This window comes from Danio rerio, chromosome 14 (genome assembly GCF_052040795.2).
Source record: "Danio rerio strain M-AB ecotype USA chromosome 14, GRCz13ab, whole genome shotgun sequence".
NCBI lineage: Eukaryota > Metazoa > Chordata > Actinopteri > Cypriniformes > Danionidae > Danio > Danio rerio.
This window is the reverse complement of record NC_141034.1, coordinates 16,813,366-16,828,358: the sequence shown is the minus strand read 5'-3', so window position 1 is coordinate 16,828,358 and position 14,993 is coordinate 16,813,366. Positions and strand designations below refer to the sequence as shown.

Below are 14,993 nucleotides of genomic sequence, written 5' to 3'. Positions count from 1 at the left end.
TCAGATAAACCATTTGTTTTCTCCATCCAAAACTAATGACATTATGCATATCATTAATTCCATCAACCTTAAAGACTAATAAAAACTACCAATCAAACTATAAAAATTTATTTTCGAATAGAACATCAACATTAACCAAAATATGATGTAAAACAGGGTTAATAAATCAAAAGGTGTAGTTAAAAATAGAGGTAACACTTTATTTTGATGGTCTACTTGAGTGTTAGTAGACTGTCTGCTTAATATCTGTTGATACTGCTCCTTCAACAGACATTTAACTGTATACAAGAAACCTTGCAAGTTTATGTCACTTACACTAACCCTGACCCCAACCTAACAGTCTGCTTATAATCTAATGAGAATCAGTTGACATGTAGATGCAATATAACTTAATTTAACAAATGGACCATCAAAATAAAGTGACCAAAATAATAACTATAGTCAAATTATTATTCAAACTAATTTTAAATTTGAATTGGAATTCATCTTTACCCTGCTGTTTTAGCTTGATTACAAACTATCTTTCTGTTTTGTACAGGAGATTCAACCAGTGACATCACTTCCAGCAATTGTTTGCTGCAGATATGTCTCGGTTTGGGATGTACTGCAACATAATTCAGCAAAAAAAGGTGAGAGAGAGTATCAAAACTCCAATTGCAACCAAAACACGAAGTACACAGACACACACAAGCAGGTACACACCTATAGGTTTGGTTGGCCAGGCCTACCCAACTGGCTGGGCAGGTCTCGTGCCCACACCCGTACCTGCTTGCTGGAGGAGAGTGCGAACTCCTCCCCTTAATGTGTGCTCAACTCACAGCTCAATCAGTCAGCTTAAATCACTTACACTGATCAGTGCATCTGTTACCGAACTGCAGCTATAGAATCATATTAATCAGGTGGGTCATCTGATAAAACTTAACATTTTATTTTCTAGGACTGTTTGCTGACTAATTATTGGCTAATTAAACTTGAGGTTACCATTTTATTCTAGTTATACTGTATATCTGCTTGTTTCATCTTCTATAGTACAAGTGAAAGTGTCGTTGTGTTGATAGTGTTGATTTGGCTTTGACTGACTGTCACTGTCACTATACAAACATGCTTCCTCTTGTGTTTAAGCTGTGTTGACTCACGAAGGTCATTTTGTGTCGCTGTTGTGCATTGGGAGCTATAGGAGAGACTTTTGTTTTGGTTTGGACTTTGTTTTAGCTTTTAATAATAGTAATGTCTTTATTTTTAATTGAGTTTGTTTTGGAAAAATCGAGAACGGTCAAATTCACTCAAGTGAGATAGATTTAGAATTTTGTTATAAATCAAAGGTTCTCTTATGGCGGAGGTGTCCAAAATCGGTCCTGGTGGGCTGATGTCCTGCTGAGTTTAGCTCCAACTTGCTTCAACACACCTGCCAGGAAGTTTTTAGTATATCTTATAAGAGCTTGATTAGCTAGTTCAGGTGTGTTTGATTAGATTTGGAGCTAAACTCTCCAGGACATCAGCCCTCTAGGACCGAGTGTGGACACCCGTCATATGGCGTTGGTCATGAGAAAGTAGACTGTTGAGTCAAAGTATTAGTGTGACAAAGTGTTACAAAACAAATACACACAAGGATGTTAAGCAACCAATTACAGAAATGATGGGTGGTAATGCCATTCCCAGTGTCATCAAACTTGGTAGGATCATGTTCAGGATTACGTTTTCAAGCAAAATGTTCAGAACAGTCATTTGTTCAGTTTGTGCATACTATATATTGTGGGTATGTGTTTTGGCAGGATGGACAGGCTCTTCTACACTCAGAAAATGTGGTTTGTTGTTTGTTCAGACTACTTATTTAAAATGAACATAAACATCACAATTCTTGAGTGTTTTTGGGGGACTACTTAATTGTTTAATGTTCAATCAACTTAAATTTGCAGGACAAATAGAATTAGAAATTATTTTATAATGGGAGATGGACCAACAAAATTATGTATTGTATGTTGTGTGGTAATATTTTATTTTGTTAATGTGTAAATGGAACTTTGCCTGTGTTACGGCACCTTGCTGCAATTTTAGTTTCCCTAAACAGGATAATAAAGATGAGTCTGAGTCTAACTTAATTCCTTTATGTTGTCCCAACACAAATCAGTTGTGTGGAACTTAGCATTTTTTTTTTTTTTTTTTTTTACAGTGTAAGTGATTAAAAAAATTTACTTAGGAATTTTGGTTGCTGGATTACTATAACATAAGCTCCAAAAAGAATAATTTGTGGCCTATGTAGGAATCAAACAAGTAATTTAAGTAGTGTTACTGAAACTATATGAGTGTGCCATTCACGATTGTGATGTTGAAATGAATAGTTTCATAGAGAATTTCCTGAAGAAGTGTGTGGCAATCTCTTGAAGTGCAACATTTTTGTGTGACATTTTAATTTGAATGGACAATTCATGACCTGCTTTTGGATAAATTGTGTGCCTGCAATTGATCATTTCAGGCACGTAATTCTGCATACTTAATTTGAATGTTTTTAATAATATCACAGCTTTTCATCTATATATATATATATATATATATATATATATATATATATATATATATATATATATATATATATATATATATAGGTTTAAAATACCTGTTTTCTATTAAAAAAATTACGGTAACACTTTATTTCGATGGTCCAATTGAGTATTAGTTGACTGTCTGCTTAATATCTGTTGATACTGCTCCTTCAACAGACATTTAACTGACTATGAGAAACTTTGCAAGTTAATTTAAACTTACACTTACCCCAACCTAACAGTCTACTTATAATCTAATGAGAACTAGTTGGCATGTAGATGCAATGTAACTTAAATTCAACTAACGGACCATTAAAATAAAGTGTGACCAAATACATTTTAAAATGAAATCAATTCCTCTCAGCCAAATGTTCTATTGAATAAACATCTATGAACCCAGTCTTCAGTATCAAGCAATCTTTTAGACATCATTTCAAAATGCTGATTTGCTGAAAAAGTAAATACATACATATACAGTTGAAGTTGAATTTCTGTTTAACGGAGAGAAGTTTTTTTTCAATACATTTTCAAACATTACAGTTTTAATAACTCATTTCTAATAACAGATTTATTTTGTCTTTGCCATGAAGACAGTGAATAATATATTACTAGATATTTTTCAAGACACTTCTATTCAGGTTAATGTGACATTTAAAGGCCTAACTAGGTTAATTAGGTCAACTAGGCAGGTTAGGGTAATTAGGCAAGGTTTTGTATGATGATGTCTTGTTCTGTAGACTATCGAAAAAAAAAATATCTTAAAATGGCTTTTAAAAAATCAAAAACTGTTTTTATCCTAGCCAAACTGAAACAAATAGGACTTTCTCCAGAAGAAAATACTGTGAAATCAGACATACTGTGAAAATTTCCTTGCTCTGTTAAACATCATTTGAGAAATATTGAAAAAAGAAAAAATATTCAAAGGGAGGCTAATAATCAACTGTGCGTATATTTGTATATAATATGTAAATATAGTCTGCCTTAGTTATACTGTTAATGTAGTCAATTTGACTGAAGTTTTTACCATATGTGGGCCTAAATGGATAATAAATATCATTACATTTTTAAAAATGTATGTTTAATGACTGTCTTTTTTATTTTTTATTTAGAAGCCTTGACCTGAGTTCCATTAGCAATGTCCAAACGTAAGTACCAATGAAGTTTCAAATACCAGTGTTTTGATTCGCTACTGAAACTCTTATGAAACAAGTCAAACTTCACAAGTCACTGCTATTAATTTATGGCATTCCACTCTTACAACCTGAATAATGATAGCCTGCGTCAGCATCAAATCCTGTCATGCAGCATGTCACACATTGCTTAACACACTCACTAACATTCATTTGTACCTTTTCGTTTGAACATTTAGAGTAGTCATCCTGACACTGAATGAATTCAAATAATAGTCTTGTGCTATTAAAAGATGTCTTTATGCATTGATAAACTGCTTTGTTTGCAGAGGGAGACAGACAGTCGGTTTTCCAAACCACTAAAGTCCGCACTGCTCTGAAAGGAGATGGCAGCTGGATACAGAGACAAGAGCCAGAAAATACTGACGTGGAGAAACCATGGTGAGGAGTTGCTGTACTATTTACAAGGACATTAATTAATCTATGTAATCAAATGGGAAAACATGGTAACGCCTTACCAATATTTGTAACGTTTTCTTCTTTGTAGGCTTGCTGAGGTGCGAGCAAACCGCTCTAGTAGTGTTTTCGAAGAAACAAGTCCTGTTTCATCACCCACGACCAAATCGCCTCAGCCCAAAACTGACACAGAGAAGTATGATCTATACCCCTGTACAACATCCATATTTGTATTTATTCAATGAGCAGGTCAGAGCTACAAATGTTTAAATGAGAAAGTGTAGTCTTCTTTGGGGTTTATTTAAGGTGTTTATGCTGGCACAGCAATGTTATCAGTTTATAGTTACAGAAGAATGGAATAAGAGAAAAAAAAGCTGCACGACTTGTCTTTTGGGATGTTGTCTGTGGAGTTGAGCTGCCAGTCGAACACTACACCCAAATTTTTGATAGATCTGGATGTGTTAACTAAATGTTTGTGTGCTCTGAACTTCATCAGAAGATGATAAGCTTTGACTCCACTAGGTTTTTAACTGAGATGACCACCAGAAAAATCAAGGGGCTCTTTTTTGACAATCCATGCGCAAAGTGAAAAGCGCAGGGCGCAAACGCATTCAGGGCGTGTCAGAATCCACTTTTGCTAATATAAGGACGGAAAAATCCGCTTTGCGCCGTGGCGCATGGTCTAAAAGTGTTGAGCTTATTTTCTTAATAAGTTATGGGTCTCATCTCCCATTCCCTTTGCATCGCGCCATAGCAAACTTGCTATTTAAATGACGGACTTCGTAAGTGGAAAAACAGCGTTTTTCTATCAAGAAAACAGTTAAACAGAGCATCTTCATCTTAAGAATGAGAGATAAGCCTCCTCATTATTTAGGCCTACTTTCACTTTCGCTCTCGTGGATAAGGAAACCTTGTATGCACAGACATCAATTAGCCTATAAATAATTAATTTTGTTTGTTAAGCGCAAAGATTTGTTTAAAACTATTTCTAAATTCAGTTATAATTTCCAGCAAACGAATAAATGAGCAATAATAACCAGTTATATAACGAGTATAACGATATAACGAGTTATATCCAAATACACATGCTATGCACCATATGGTCTAAAACCAGCCAGGTGGGCAAATCTAAGCTTGTTTTTAATAAAACAAATATAAATTTATAATGGATATAATAAATAATACTGCTAATAATAATAACATTATACAAAAGCAAATTGTCACGAATAAACTGAAAAAGCCTCCGAGATGAAGAAGGCATGAAAGTATGGTTTGTATATTTATGTAGGCTAGAAAATAATATGTTTTGTAATATTTCAATCCTTTACATTTATATCCTATGTATCCTTATTATATCCTATATATATCCTTAATATTTTTATTCTTTTTCATATGTAGAGATATTTGGGTATTGCTCTACATCTTGTGTGTATTAAGCAGTATGTAAGTGAGGCGCACAACTAACTAACTGAGCTGGACTTTAGACCGGCTTTGTTCTGGTCTATAGAACATAAACCATTATAGTTTCTCAAAATAACAATGCACCAGCAATTTGCCTCAACACGCCTTCCTTTTTAGACCAGAACGCCTATGGGCGCACATATGAGCGCAAATGCATTTGCTATTTAATCAGCGTAGCATTAAACGTCAAAACGACTCTTGCGCCAAGCTGAAACTAGCAAACAACAATTGCATCGCACCTTGCGCCAAATTGCGTCGGGTGTATGATAGAGCCCTAGATCTTTGCTGCCACTGTACGATTATCAAGTTGGAATAAACAATAGAACTCCATTTTATTGGCATAGTACTGGAAAAACAGTGTATTGTAGTATTTAACAGTCTTGTGTATTTCAAAATAGTGGTAGGGGCCAATAACCAAACCCTGGGGTACACAATGCATGTATCAGTTCTGTTATAAATAATGTGAAGTGCAGGATACCGTGTCAAGAGCTTTGCAGTTAATTACTTCATAATAAGGATAAATTATTGTGAGTTGACTTTCACAAACTCCAACGTTTGGCAAGGTTACTGTTCAATGTGTGATTTCAGGTATAAGATTTTCTTTCAATAGATGCATAAAAATCTAAAATGATGTATTAGTGTGCTTTTTAACATGTAGGTTGGCTTGTAGAAAGTTTGTGGATGGGGTAAATACATTTGTAATATATAAATGAGATCTGTGAAATGCTGTCTTTTTAAAATGTAAACACTGTTTTTATTTTTACAGATCAAAAACAAACACATCTGGATACATAATCAGGTAATAAGACTACTTGGTCAGTTGACATTGTTTTTGTTAACACTACTTATCTATCGAAATTCCTTATATATAATAATTGACTTTTGCAGAGGGGTGTACACAAAAACTGATTCCAAACCACCATCGACGTCATTTAGCAATGGATTTGTGTAAGCTAATTCTATTGACTTTTATCACTTAATTCAATTCTGTAAGATCAACATGCATGTATTTCATGTACTGAGCTGCGAATATAAAGTGTATACTGTAAGTAAAGTATGATTTGTGTTTCTCTTCTTTTAGTGGAGTAAATAACTTGGCAAAAAAACCATCAGAAAGTTACAAGAAAATGTAAGTAAGCCAAAAACAACGTGTTTGAACATATTCTAACACTAATATAATTCAATTATGTTTATTTCCATATTTTGTATTCTTCCAGAGCACCTCACACAATTAGGTCCAGTAATGGAAAAACAGCACAGTCTGAACCAACTTTGAGTACAGAGGAAATGGATAAGAGGTGAAAGACCACACATCACTACCTTTTTTATCTATTAATTTTATTATATCATGTTCATATTCATTAAAATATGTCTCCTTTGCTTGTAGGATGGAGGCAGCCTCCAGTGTGCTTAGAGGTTCGTCAGGAAATCGACGTTCATACGTAATGTCTGCTACGAAGAAATATGAGTAAGTATCTTATGTTAATAGGATTAACGTTAATATGGTTTTGAAATTTCTAATATAAAGCTGTGCATTTAGAAGGGTACCATGGGCATGTCATGATTTTTGACATGTAAAATGGTAAATGTTTACACTGTGAAATGTTTTCAGATCTACAGACAAACCCAACAACTCTGATGACATTAGTGCTTCATTTGTTGCCAAAAGGTACCTAAGTAATATTTGGGTTAACTGGTACAAAATTAAGTAGATTAAAACATAAGAAGTGAATACATTAATTATATGGAACAGAAAAAGATTAATCATTTTGTACATGCTTAAATTAAGTTTGGTTCTCCTACTTTACCATATACTTTATATGCTTTTGTAGGGTAGTTATCAGTGATGATGATGACACTCCAGCAACTGTAAAATCTGTGCCACAGCAAAGGTAAAATACACAACTTCTGTCAATAATTCATCATGCTTTATTTTATCAACTCTCTTACATATAGAGTTTTACTCTATTTGCAGTGTGAAATCAAGTAATGAAGAATCCCCTGTGAAGAAACCAGTGGTGAAGGAGGTCAACCCAGCAGCACCTGAAACAAAGCCTGCAATTAGCACAGAATCTAAAACAACTGAAACTAAACCCACAACAGATTCTAAACCAGCAGTAGAAAACTCAACACAGCCTAAAACTGCACCTGAAGCCAAATCTGCATCACAACCTAAACCAGCATCTGAAACTACAAAAACACCAGATTCAAAATCAGCACCAACAGTAACTGAACCTAAACCACTGGCTGAAACTAAACCTACTACACAGCTTGCAGCAACATCGGATCCCAAACTAGCACCTGAAAACAAGCCTACTACACAAATCACAACAGTAACTGAACCTAAACCACTGGCTGAAACTAAACCTGCCACACAGCTTGCAGCAGCATCAGATCCTAAACTAGCACCTGAAAACAAGCCTACTACACAAATCACAACAGTAACTGAACCTAAACCACTGGCTGAAACTAAACCTGCCACACAGCTTGCAGCAGCATCTGATCCTAAAAAAGCACCTGAAACCAAACCTACAACACAAACTACTACAGTAACTGAACCTAAATCCACATCTCAGCCTAAACCACAGACTGAAACTAAACCTACCATACAGCTTATATCAGCATCTGATCCTAAACTAGTTCCTGAAACTAAACTTACTACACAAACTACAACGGTAACTGAAACTAAATCCACATCTCAGCCTAAACCACTTGCTGAAACTAAACCTACTATACAGATTACAGCAGCATCAGAACCTAAATCAGCAACTGAAACCAAACCTACAACACAAACTACAACAGCAACTGAACCTAAACTTACATCAGAAACTAAGACAGTTGTTGAAACTAAACCCACCACACAAGTAACAAAAACAACTGAAATTAAACCTATAATGAAAACTCGAGAAGCAAGTGATTCCAAACCAACACTGATACCTACAGTGGTTGTAACAAAGCCTACAGAGACAACTGAAGTTAAACCTACAACACAAACTAAAACAGCAACTGACTCCAAACTTGTGGAGGAAACTAAAACTACAATAGTTACAGCAAGTGACCCTAAACCAACATCAGAACCTAAAGCAGTTGAAACCAAACCTGCAACAACAGCTGAACCTAAACCTACGGCACAAGCTAAAACAGCAGCAGAGTCTAAACTAATGGAAGAAATTAAAGCTTCAATAAAAACAACAACAGCAAGTGATGCTAAATCCACATCAGAACCTAAACCAGTTGAAATCAAACCAACAACAACAGCTGACCCTAAATCCTCCACTGAAACTAAACCTACGGCACAAACTAAAACAGCAACTGAGTCTAAACTACTTGAAGAAATTAAAACTACAATAAAATTGAGCACAGAAAGTGATTCGAAACCCACATCAGAACCTAAGCCAGTTGAAACCAAGCCTTCAACAACAACTGAATCAAAATCCACAACTGAACCTAAACCTACAGCACAAGCTAAAACCGCAACTGAGTCTAAACTATTGGAAGAAATTAAAACTACGATAAAAATGAGCACAGAAAGTGATCCTAAACCCACACCAGAGCCTAAAACAGTTGAAACTAAGCCTACAACAACAGCTGAACCTAAATCTGCAACTGAAACTAAGCCTACAACACAAACTAAAACAGCAACTGACTCTAAATTAGTGGAAGAAATTAAAACTACAATAAAAATTCCAACAGCAAGTGATCCTAAACCATTGGAAATTAAAACAGCACCTCAGGCAGTTGAAACTAAACCCAAAACAGCTGAAGCTAAGCCCGCAGTTGAAATTAAAACATCAACTGATCCTAAACCCACATCTGAACCTAAACCAGTGACTGAGACCAAAACAACTCCTGAACCTAAATCTGGAACTCAGCTCAAACCAGAGCCCAAACCTGAACCAGTTCCAGACAAAAGGTTTGCTCTATTAATGTTCATATTGAATAAAATTGAACTCATTCCTTATCAGGTTGAATGTACGTTTCTTTAGATAAAAAAAACATCTAGAGCTACATTCTGATCATGCTTTTTTGTTTGTTTGTTTTTTTTGTCATTTGCAGTGCTGAAAGCCTGATTGCCCTGTCTGACACCCTGATATCCTTCAACACTGAGCCTGCCAGGTATACAAGACAATCTGATTAAGACATTGTGGCCCTGTCATGTAAATATGATGCTCATTAATCTCAGTGGCATTCACATGTAAAGGGGTTTCAAGCATCCCACTATTAATGGGTTCAGAGCAAAGAATGACCTCACTGTCATGTTGACTTAACGCACTTACTGCCTTTAATATTAGAGATATAAATATAGTGTAAAGTGCAATTTTGTTACTCTATTTATTTATTTAGATGTCACTTAGAGATAAGCTTCACCATTTTGGAATTCATTCAGCCAATATCCAGGTCTAACAGGAGCACATAGCTTAGCTTAGTTTAGCATAAATTATTGAATCGGATTAGACCATTACAGGCCTGTAGCCAGCCTGGTGAAAGGGGTGGCTTTTTTTCTCAAAAATTGGATCTTTTTGCAGTTATACACCTCAATTTCCATTTAATTATCATACTGCATTTTAGTGACATTTCAAGCACTATTTTTAGCTGGATTAGCTTGTCAGATGGTCATTATAAACACACTTTTTGCTGTACCAAAAATATTTCCTAAAGATTTAGAATAAAGAAATGTGACAAATAGCTACTTATTTTTAAAATAAAATTGAATTGCGTCATATATCATTAGGAAAAAAAATAAATCTGTTAAAGTTTTAAATTAAGAAGTGTAACCTATTTTCATTTAAAAGGCAAATAACAAACTGGCCAGCACATTCAACTTTCCTCCCAATTTGGCCATTTGAATAAAAAAATTATGAAAACACAATAATAATATTAATAAATAACAACAATAATAATAATTAAAATAATAATATAGAGCTTCATGATTTTTCTTGCCTCTCTTGTAAAAAAAGTACATTTGTAAATTCATGGATAACGATAGTCAAAATAGTATTCAAATTCATTTTAATATGGTTCGCTTTTTTTTTTTTTCAAGAATAAGTCCAAGATTTGAAAAGTTACTAATAAAATGTTTTCTTTGTTTAAAAACAATACATTAGCGAAGGATGACTTCACTTGCATCAACTTGTAAAATGAAAATTTTTGTTAGCATTGCCAAACCTGATTAGCTGAAGTCAGCTTATGTATGGGACAAATTCTGGACCTTTGTCAGTGAGGGGTGGGTCTTTCACACCACCCAAACCCCTCATGTGTTAGCATTAACATCTCGCTCGAAAAAAATCTAGTTTTTCTTTTCCTATTTAAAGTTTCATGCTAAAAACGGTAGTTACATCTTGTACTAAGACCAACAGAAAATTAACATTTGCTATATTTTGTATGTAAATATGGCTAGGAACTATACTTCAATTCTGGTGTAATAAGCAAGGACTTTTACTGTAAGGTGAACGGGCAGTGGGTAGCCCGTTCACCTTACAGCAAGAAGGTCGCTGGTTTGCAATACTGTGTGGAGTTTGCTTGTTCTCCCCGTGTTCCCGTGGGTTTCCTCCAGGTGCTCCGGTTTCCCCCACAAGTCCAAAGACATTTGGTACAGGTGAATTGGGTATACTAAAATTGACCGTAGTGGTAAATGTGTGTGAGTGAATGAGTGTGTATGGAAGTTTTCCAGTGATGGGTTGCGGCTGGAAGAGTATCCGCTGCGTAAAACATATGCTGGATAAGTTGGCGGTTCATTCCGTTGTGGCAACCCCAAAGGGACTAAGCCAAAAAGAAAATATGAATGAATGAATGAATAAATAAATAAATAGGAGAGAGAGGTTAATATTGTTTTTTTTTTCAGAAGTCCTAGGAAAGCTGATTCGGGAAAAGATCTGCTCAGTCAGGATTTGCTTACAGGCAACGGGTAAGTGAAGCTGTATTTAAATATGATTATTATGTTAATTAATTTAGCACCCCTGAGGAGTGCAAAATGCAAAGACAACATTGTTGATGCTGCTCTGTAAAATGGATGCCCTCATTTAAATATGTGTACAAAAAGGCTTAAATTCTAAATGCAAATTTTCCTATAGACTTATGTAAGAAACATTTACAAATATTTAATAAATTAAAATGATTCAAATTTTTTCTCCATATTTTTGATTGTGGATGACTGTATATTTAAAAGTATATATTGAAATGATATATAATTAATTTAATTCTATTCAGCTTTATTTCTAAAGCGCTTTTACAATGTAGATTGTGTCAAAGCAGCTTAACAGAAGTTCTAGTAGATTGAAACTGTGTCAATCGATTTTTGAAAGTTCAGTTTAGTTCATTTTATTGTAGTTTAATTTTCATATTTCATAATAATAAAATTATAATACTATACAACTTGCCATTAGATAAATGCTAAAATTATGCTTTTCACAAATTTTGTTTTATTCTTTTTTTTAACACCCTGCATTTCACACCCTTCAGAAAAATGACTGTAATGTCTAGGTAAATTCAAGTGGTGCTCGCTGCAGAGCCATTTGAGGAGAGCTGAGCTCCAGCGAGGGGGAGCTTAAGCTTGAGCTCCACCTTTTTTGCACTTCTTCTACGAGTGATGTCACTGGGGGTAGGGTTAGGGGTGTACGCATTAAAACAGCTTACAGGAGGAGGAGCGACAGCTCATGCTCCCCCTCGCTGGGGCTCAGCTCTCCTCAAAGTCTCCCAGTCTTTACCATCAACCCTGCAATATTACAGAATAAAAGCCCTAAACATGCAGTATATTAAAATATATGAATTTAGCTTTTGACACTGTCCTTTATTGACAATTAAAACAAACTATTTAAATGGATAAAATGTTTACAGTCTTCCTGAATGTTTTTTTTTTTTAATTATGAATAATTTGGATGTTTCTCCTCTAGTTTTCTGCCTGAGACAAAGACGAGTCTGGACTTTCTTTCAGATGATCTGATTCCATTTAATACCAGTAAAACCAGGTGATTTCTCTTCACATTTTGAAAAATACACTTGCAATATAGCTAATACAACAAGCTCACAGATTAACTGATGAATAATTGATTGAGTTATTGATGTATAACTAATAGTTTCATCTTTCTGTTGGTATTAATTTCTGTATTCCTCATAGTAATGAAGGATTAAAATCAGGCAAATGTTTTCAGTCAAGGAAAGAACTGCATTTTTTTCTTGTTTCTAGACTACCAAAGGGGTTGCTTGGTAATTTCCAAAAAACAAATTCACTTTATTAAAATATTAGAATTACCATATTTTATTCATAACCTACATAGGGAAAAGTATTTTTTAATAGTAACATTAAAAAAACAAGCAAATAAAAAGCCAACAGTCTTACAAATTTTCCGACCCCTTGGGTGATTTCGTTATATTAAAGACACAGCACATTGATTTTAATTGCCCGGGTCAAACTTTCTGACACCTTAACAGGACTCGCGTACATTAAAAATAAATACAAGCCACAACTGAACATGGAGGATGGTCTCTGTGTGGGGTTCTTCAAAATTAAATGGTGACTAAACTTGGGCCTTTTGGTATGTCTGCACCATTGTGTGCAAGGTGTATATATTCATAACCACCTCAGAAGATGTTGGGAGTCACGAGTCACTGTCACTTTGGGGGTCATGGGCTGAAAAGTTTGGAAACCCCTGTTTTAGACAAGTAATTGTCTTGTTTTCAGAAAAATAAACATTTAAATGATGTCCTGTGAGTTTTCCTTAAAACACACATATAATGAAAATATTAAGATAATAATACAATTTTATTAAGATTATATAATATAATCTTAATAATAAGGTAATCAAAATAATATTATTTCAAAGCCAAAAACAAGATTATTTTGCTTACTCCATTGGCAGATTTAGCTTGTTTTAAGGAAAAACGTTTTTAGAAGCAAGACAATGCTTTTTACATGTTTAGAAAATGCTTTCTGATTAAAGAAATATTAAACAAGACTAGAAACAAGACAAAAACTGTAAGAAAAGCTTTTTTGCAGCGGATTAAAACTTCCCCACCAAGAAAAAAACTCTTAATGTTGTTAGTTAGCACATTTTATTTTTCAACACACCCAATAGTTTCTAAAATATTAACATCTAACAAATGGTTGACATGTTTATGTTAAAAGTACTGATATTCATCCATATACTATGAAAAATCTGGAAATATAAAGTGTAAGACCAATTTATTTAAAAATCTTTATTTTTTTGGAAATATGCCATAAATATTTCAGGTTCTCATTTAACATTTTTCCATGTTGTTTACGCCACATATTTTCAGCTTCATTAAACAGCTTTATTAGAAAAAAACTCTGATGAAAGCCCTACACAAAAAAATCTTCCTGTAGTTATATTTAGCGCATTAGATATACACTGAAGAATATGGTTACGTAAGCACGTAAAGTGAGTGACATAAGAATTAAAGGTTTAAGCTGTCAGACAACAATATAATAAAATAACTATATTTTATGGCTTCATTTAATTAATATAGTTTAAATGTGTCATGCGTTGAATTGATCATAGTCTGCAAGACAGCCTGCTGCACATTTGATTACACTTTGCTAAGCACAGTGTGAATTGTATTGTTTGTTTGCTTTTTTCAGCTCAGTTGATTCATTCGATCCGATCCTGACAATGGGCGAGCCAACAAAGAGGTAATGATGGTGACGATTCTCAATGTATTGTGTATTAATCTTGTGTGTACACATGGCAGATAATGTATTTTTTCTGTTTCTCATAGTTCTCAGTACAGTCCTCATCACCTCCTGGACTCAAGGTAACTGGGCACATACGTTAATCAGGCTATGTTGCCATATGCTTTGTCAGTTTTGCTTTATGGTTGCACAGTCAGTGTACAAATCAATTTACATGACTATTTATTTGTTATTTCATTTAATTCATATTTGTTGTAGAATTATAAATATGAATATTTATGATATTGCAATTTTTCAAACATATTCATATTAATGAAACTAGGATTATTGCTATATTAAATCAAACGTGATTCATTGTTTGGTTCTCTAAGATTAAAATGGTTTACCATTTTATTTTTCATATAAATATAATGTCTATTGGTTACACACCTCTTAGCTGGTTTCATTCATACCTCTCAGGTTGCACTCGGTTCATTCAATTAAAGTCTTTCACCTTGTTATCACTACCTGTGTGCCCCAGGGTTCAGTTCTGGGTCCCCTGCTATTTATCATCTACCTACTAGGTTATATTTTCCTCCAAATCACCACCAAAACACCAAATCCATTTTCATTGCTATGCAGATGATACCCAGCTCAACCTATCAACTAAACCCAACCTCAAACTTACACCTTCATCCCTTACTAACTGCTTTTCAGATATCAAATCCTGGTTCACCTCACTTTCTGAAATTAAATGATAATACAATCGAACTTCTTCTC

The 14,993-nt window shown here is 34.3% G+C and overlaps 1 protein-coding gene across 1 annotated transcript in view; it reads left to right on the top strand.

Annotated features, from left to right (window-relative positions):
• Positions 1 to 827: 827 nt before the first annotated feature.
• znf185 (zinc finger protein 185 with LIM domain) overlaps positions 828 to 14,993 on the top strand; it is a 22,227-nt gene continuing 8,061 nt past the window's right edge. Inside the window, 15 exon segments of the mRNA NM_001441584.2 lie at positions 828 to 899; positions 3,650 to 3,685; positions 4,000 to 4,111; positions 4,218 to 4,322; positions 6,354 to 6,386; positions 6,476 to 6,535; positions 6,669 to 6,716; positions 6,805 to 6,885; positions 6,975 to 7,055; positions 7,200 to 7,256; positions 7,420 to 7,479; positions 7,563 to 9,500; positions 9,644 to 9,703; positions 11,430 to 11,492; positions 14,321 to 14,356. Coding sequence (NP_001428513.1) covers positions 3,676 to 3,685; positions 4,000 to 4,111; positions 4,218 to 4,322; positions 6,354 to 6,386; positions 6,476 to 6,535; positions 6,669 to 6,716; positions 6,805 to 6,885; positions 6,975 to 7,055; positions 7,200 to 7,256; positions 7,420 to 7,479; positions 7,563 to 9,500; positions 9,644 to 9,703; positions 11,430 to 11,492; positions 14,321 to 14,356 — 2,744 coding nt within the window. The 5' untranslated portion in view covers positions 828 to 899; positions 3,650 to 3,675.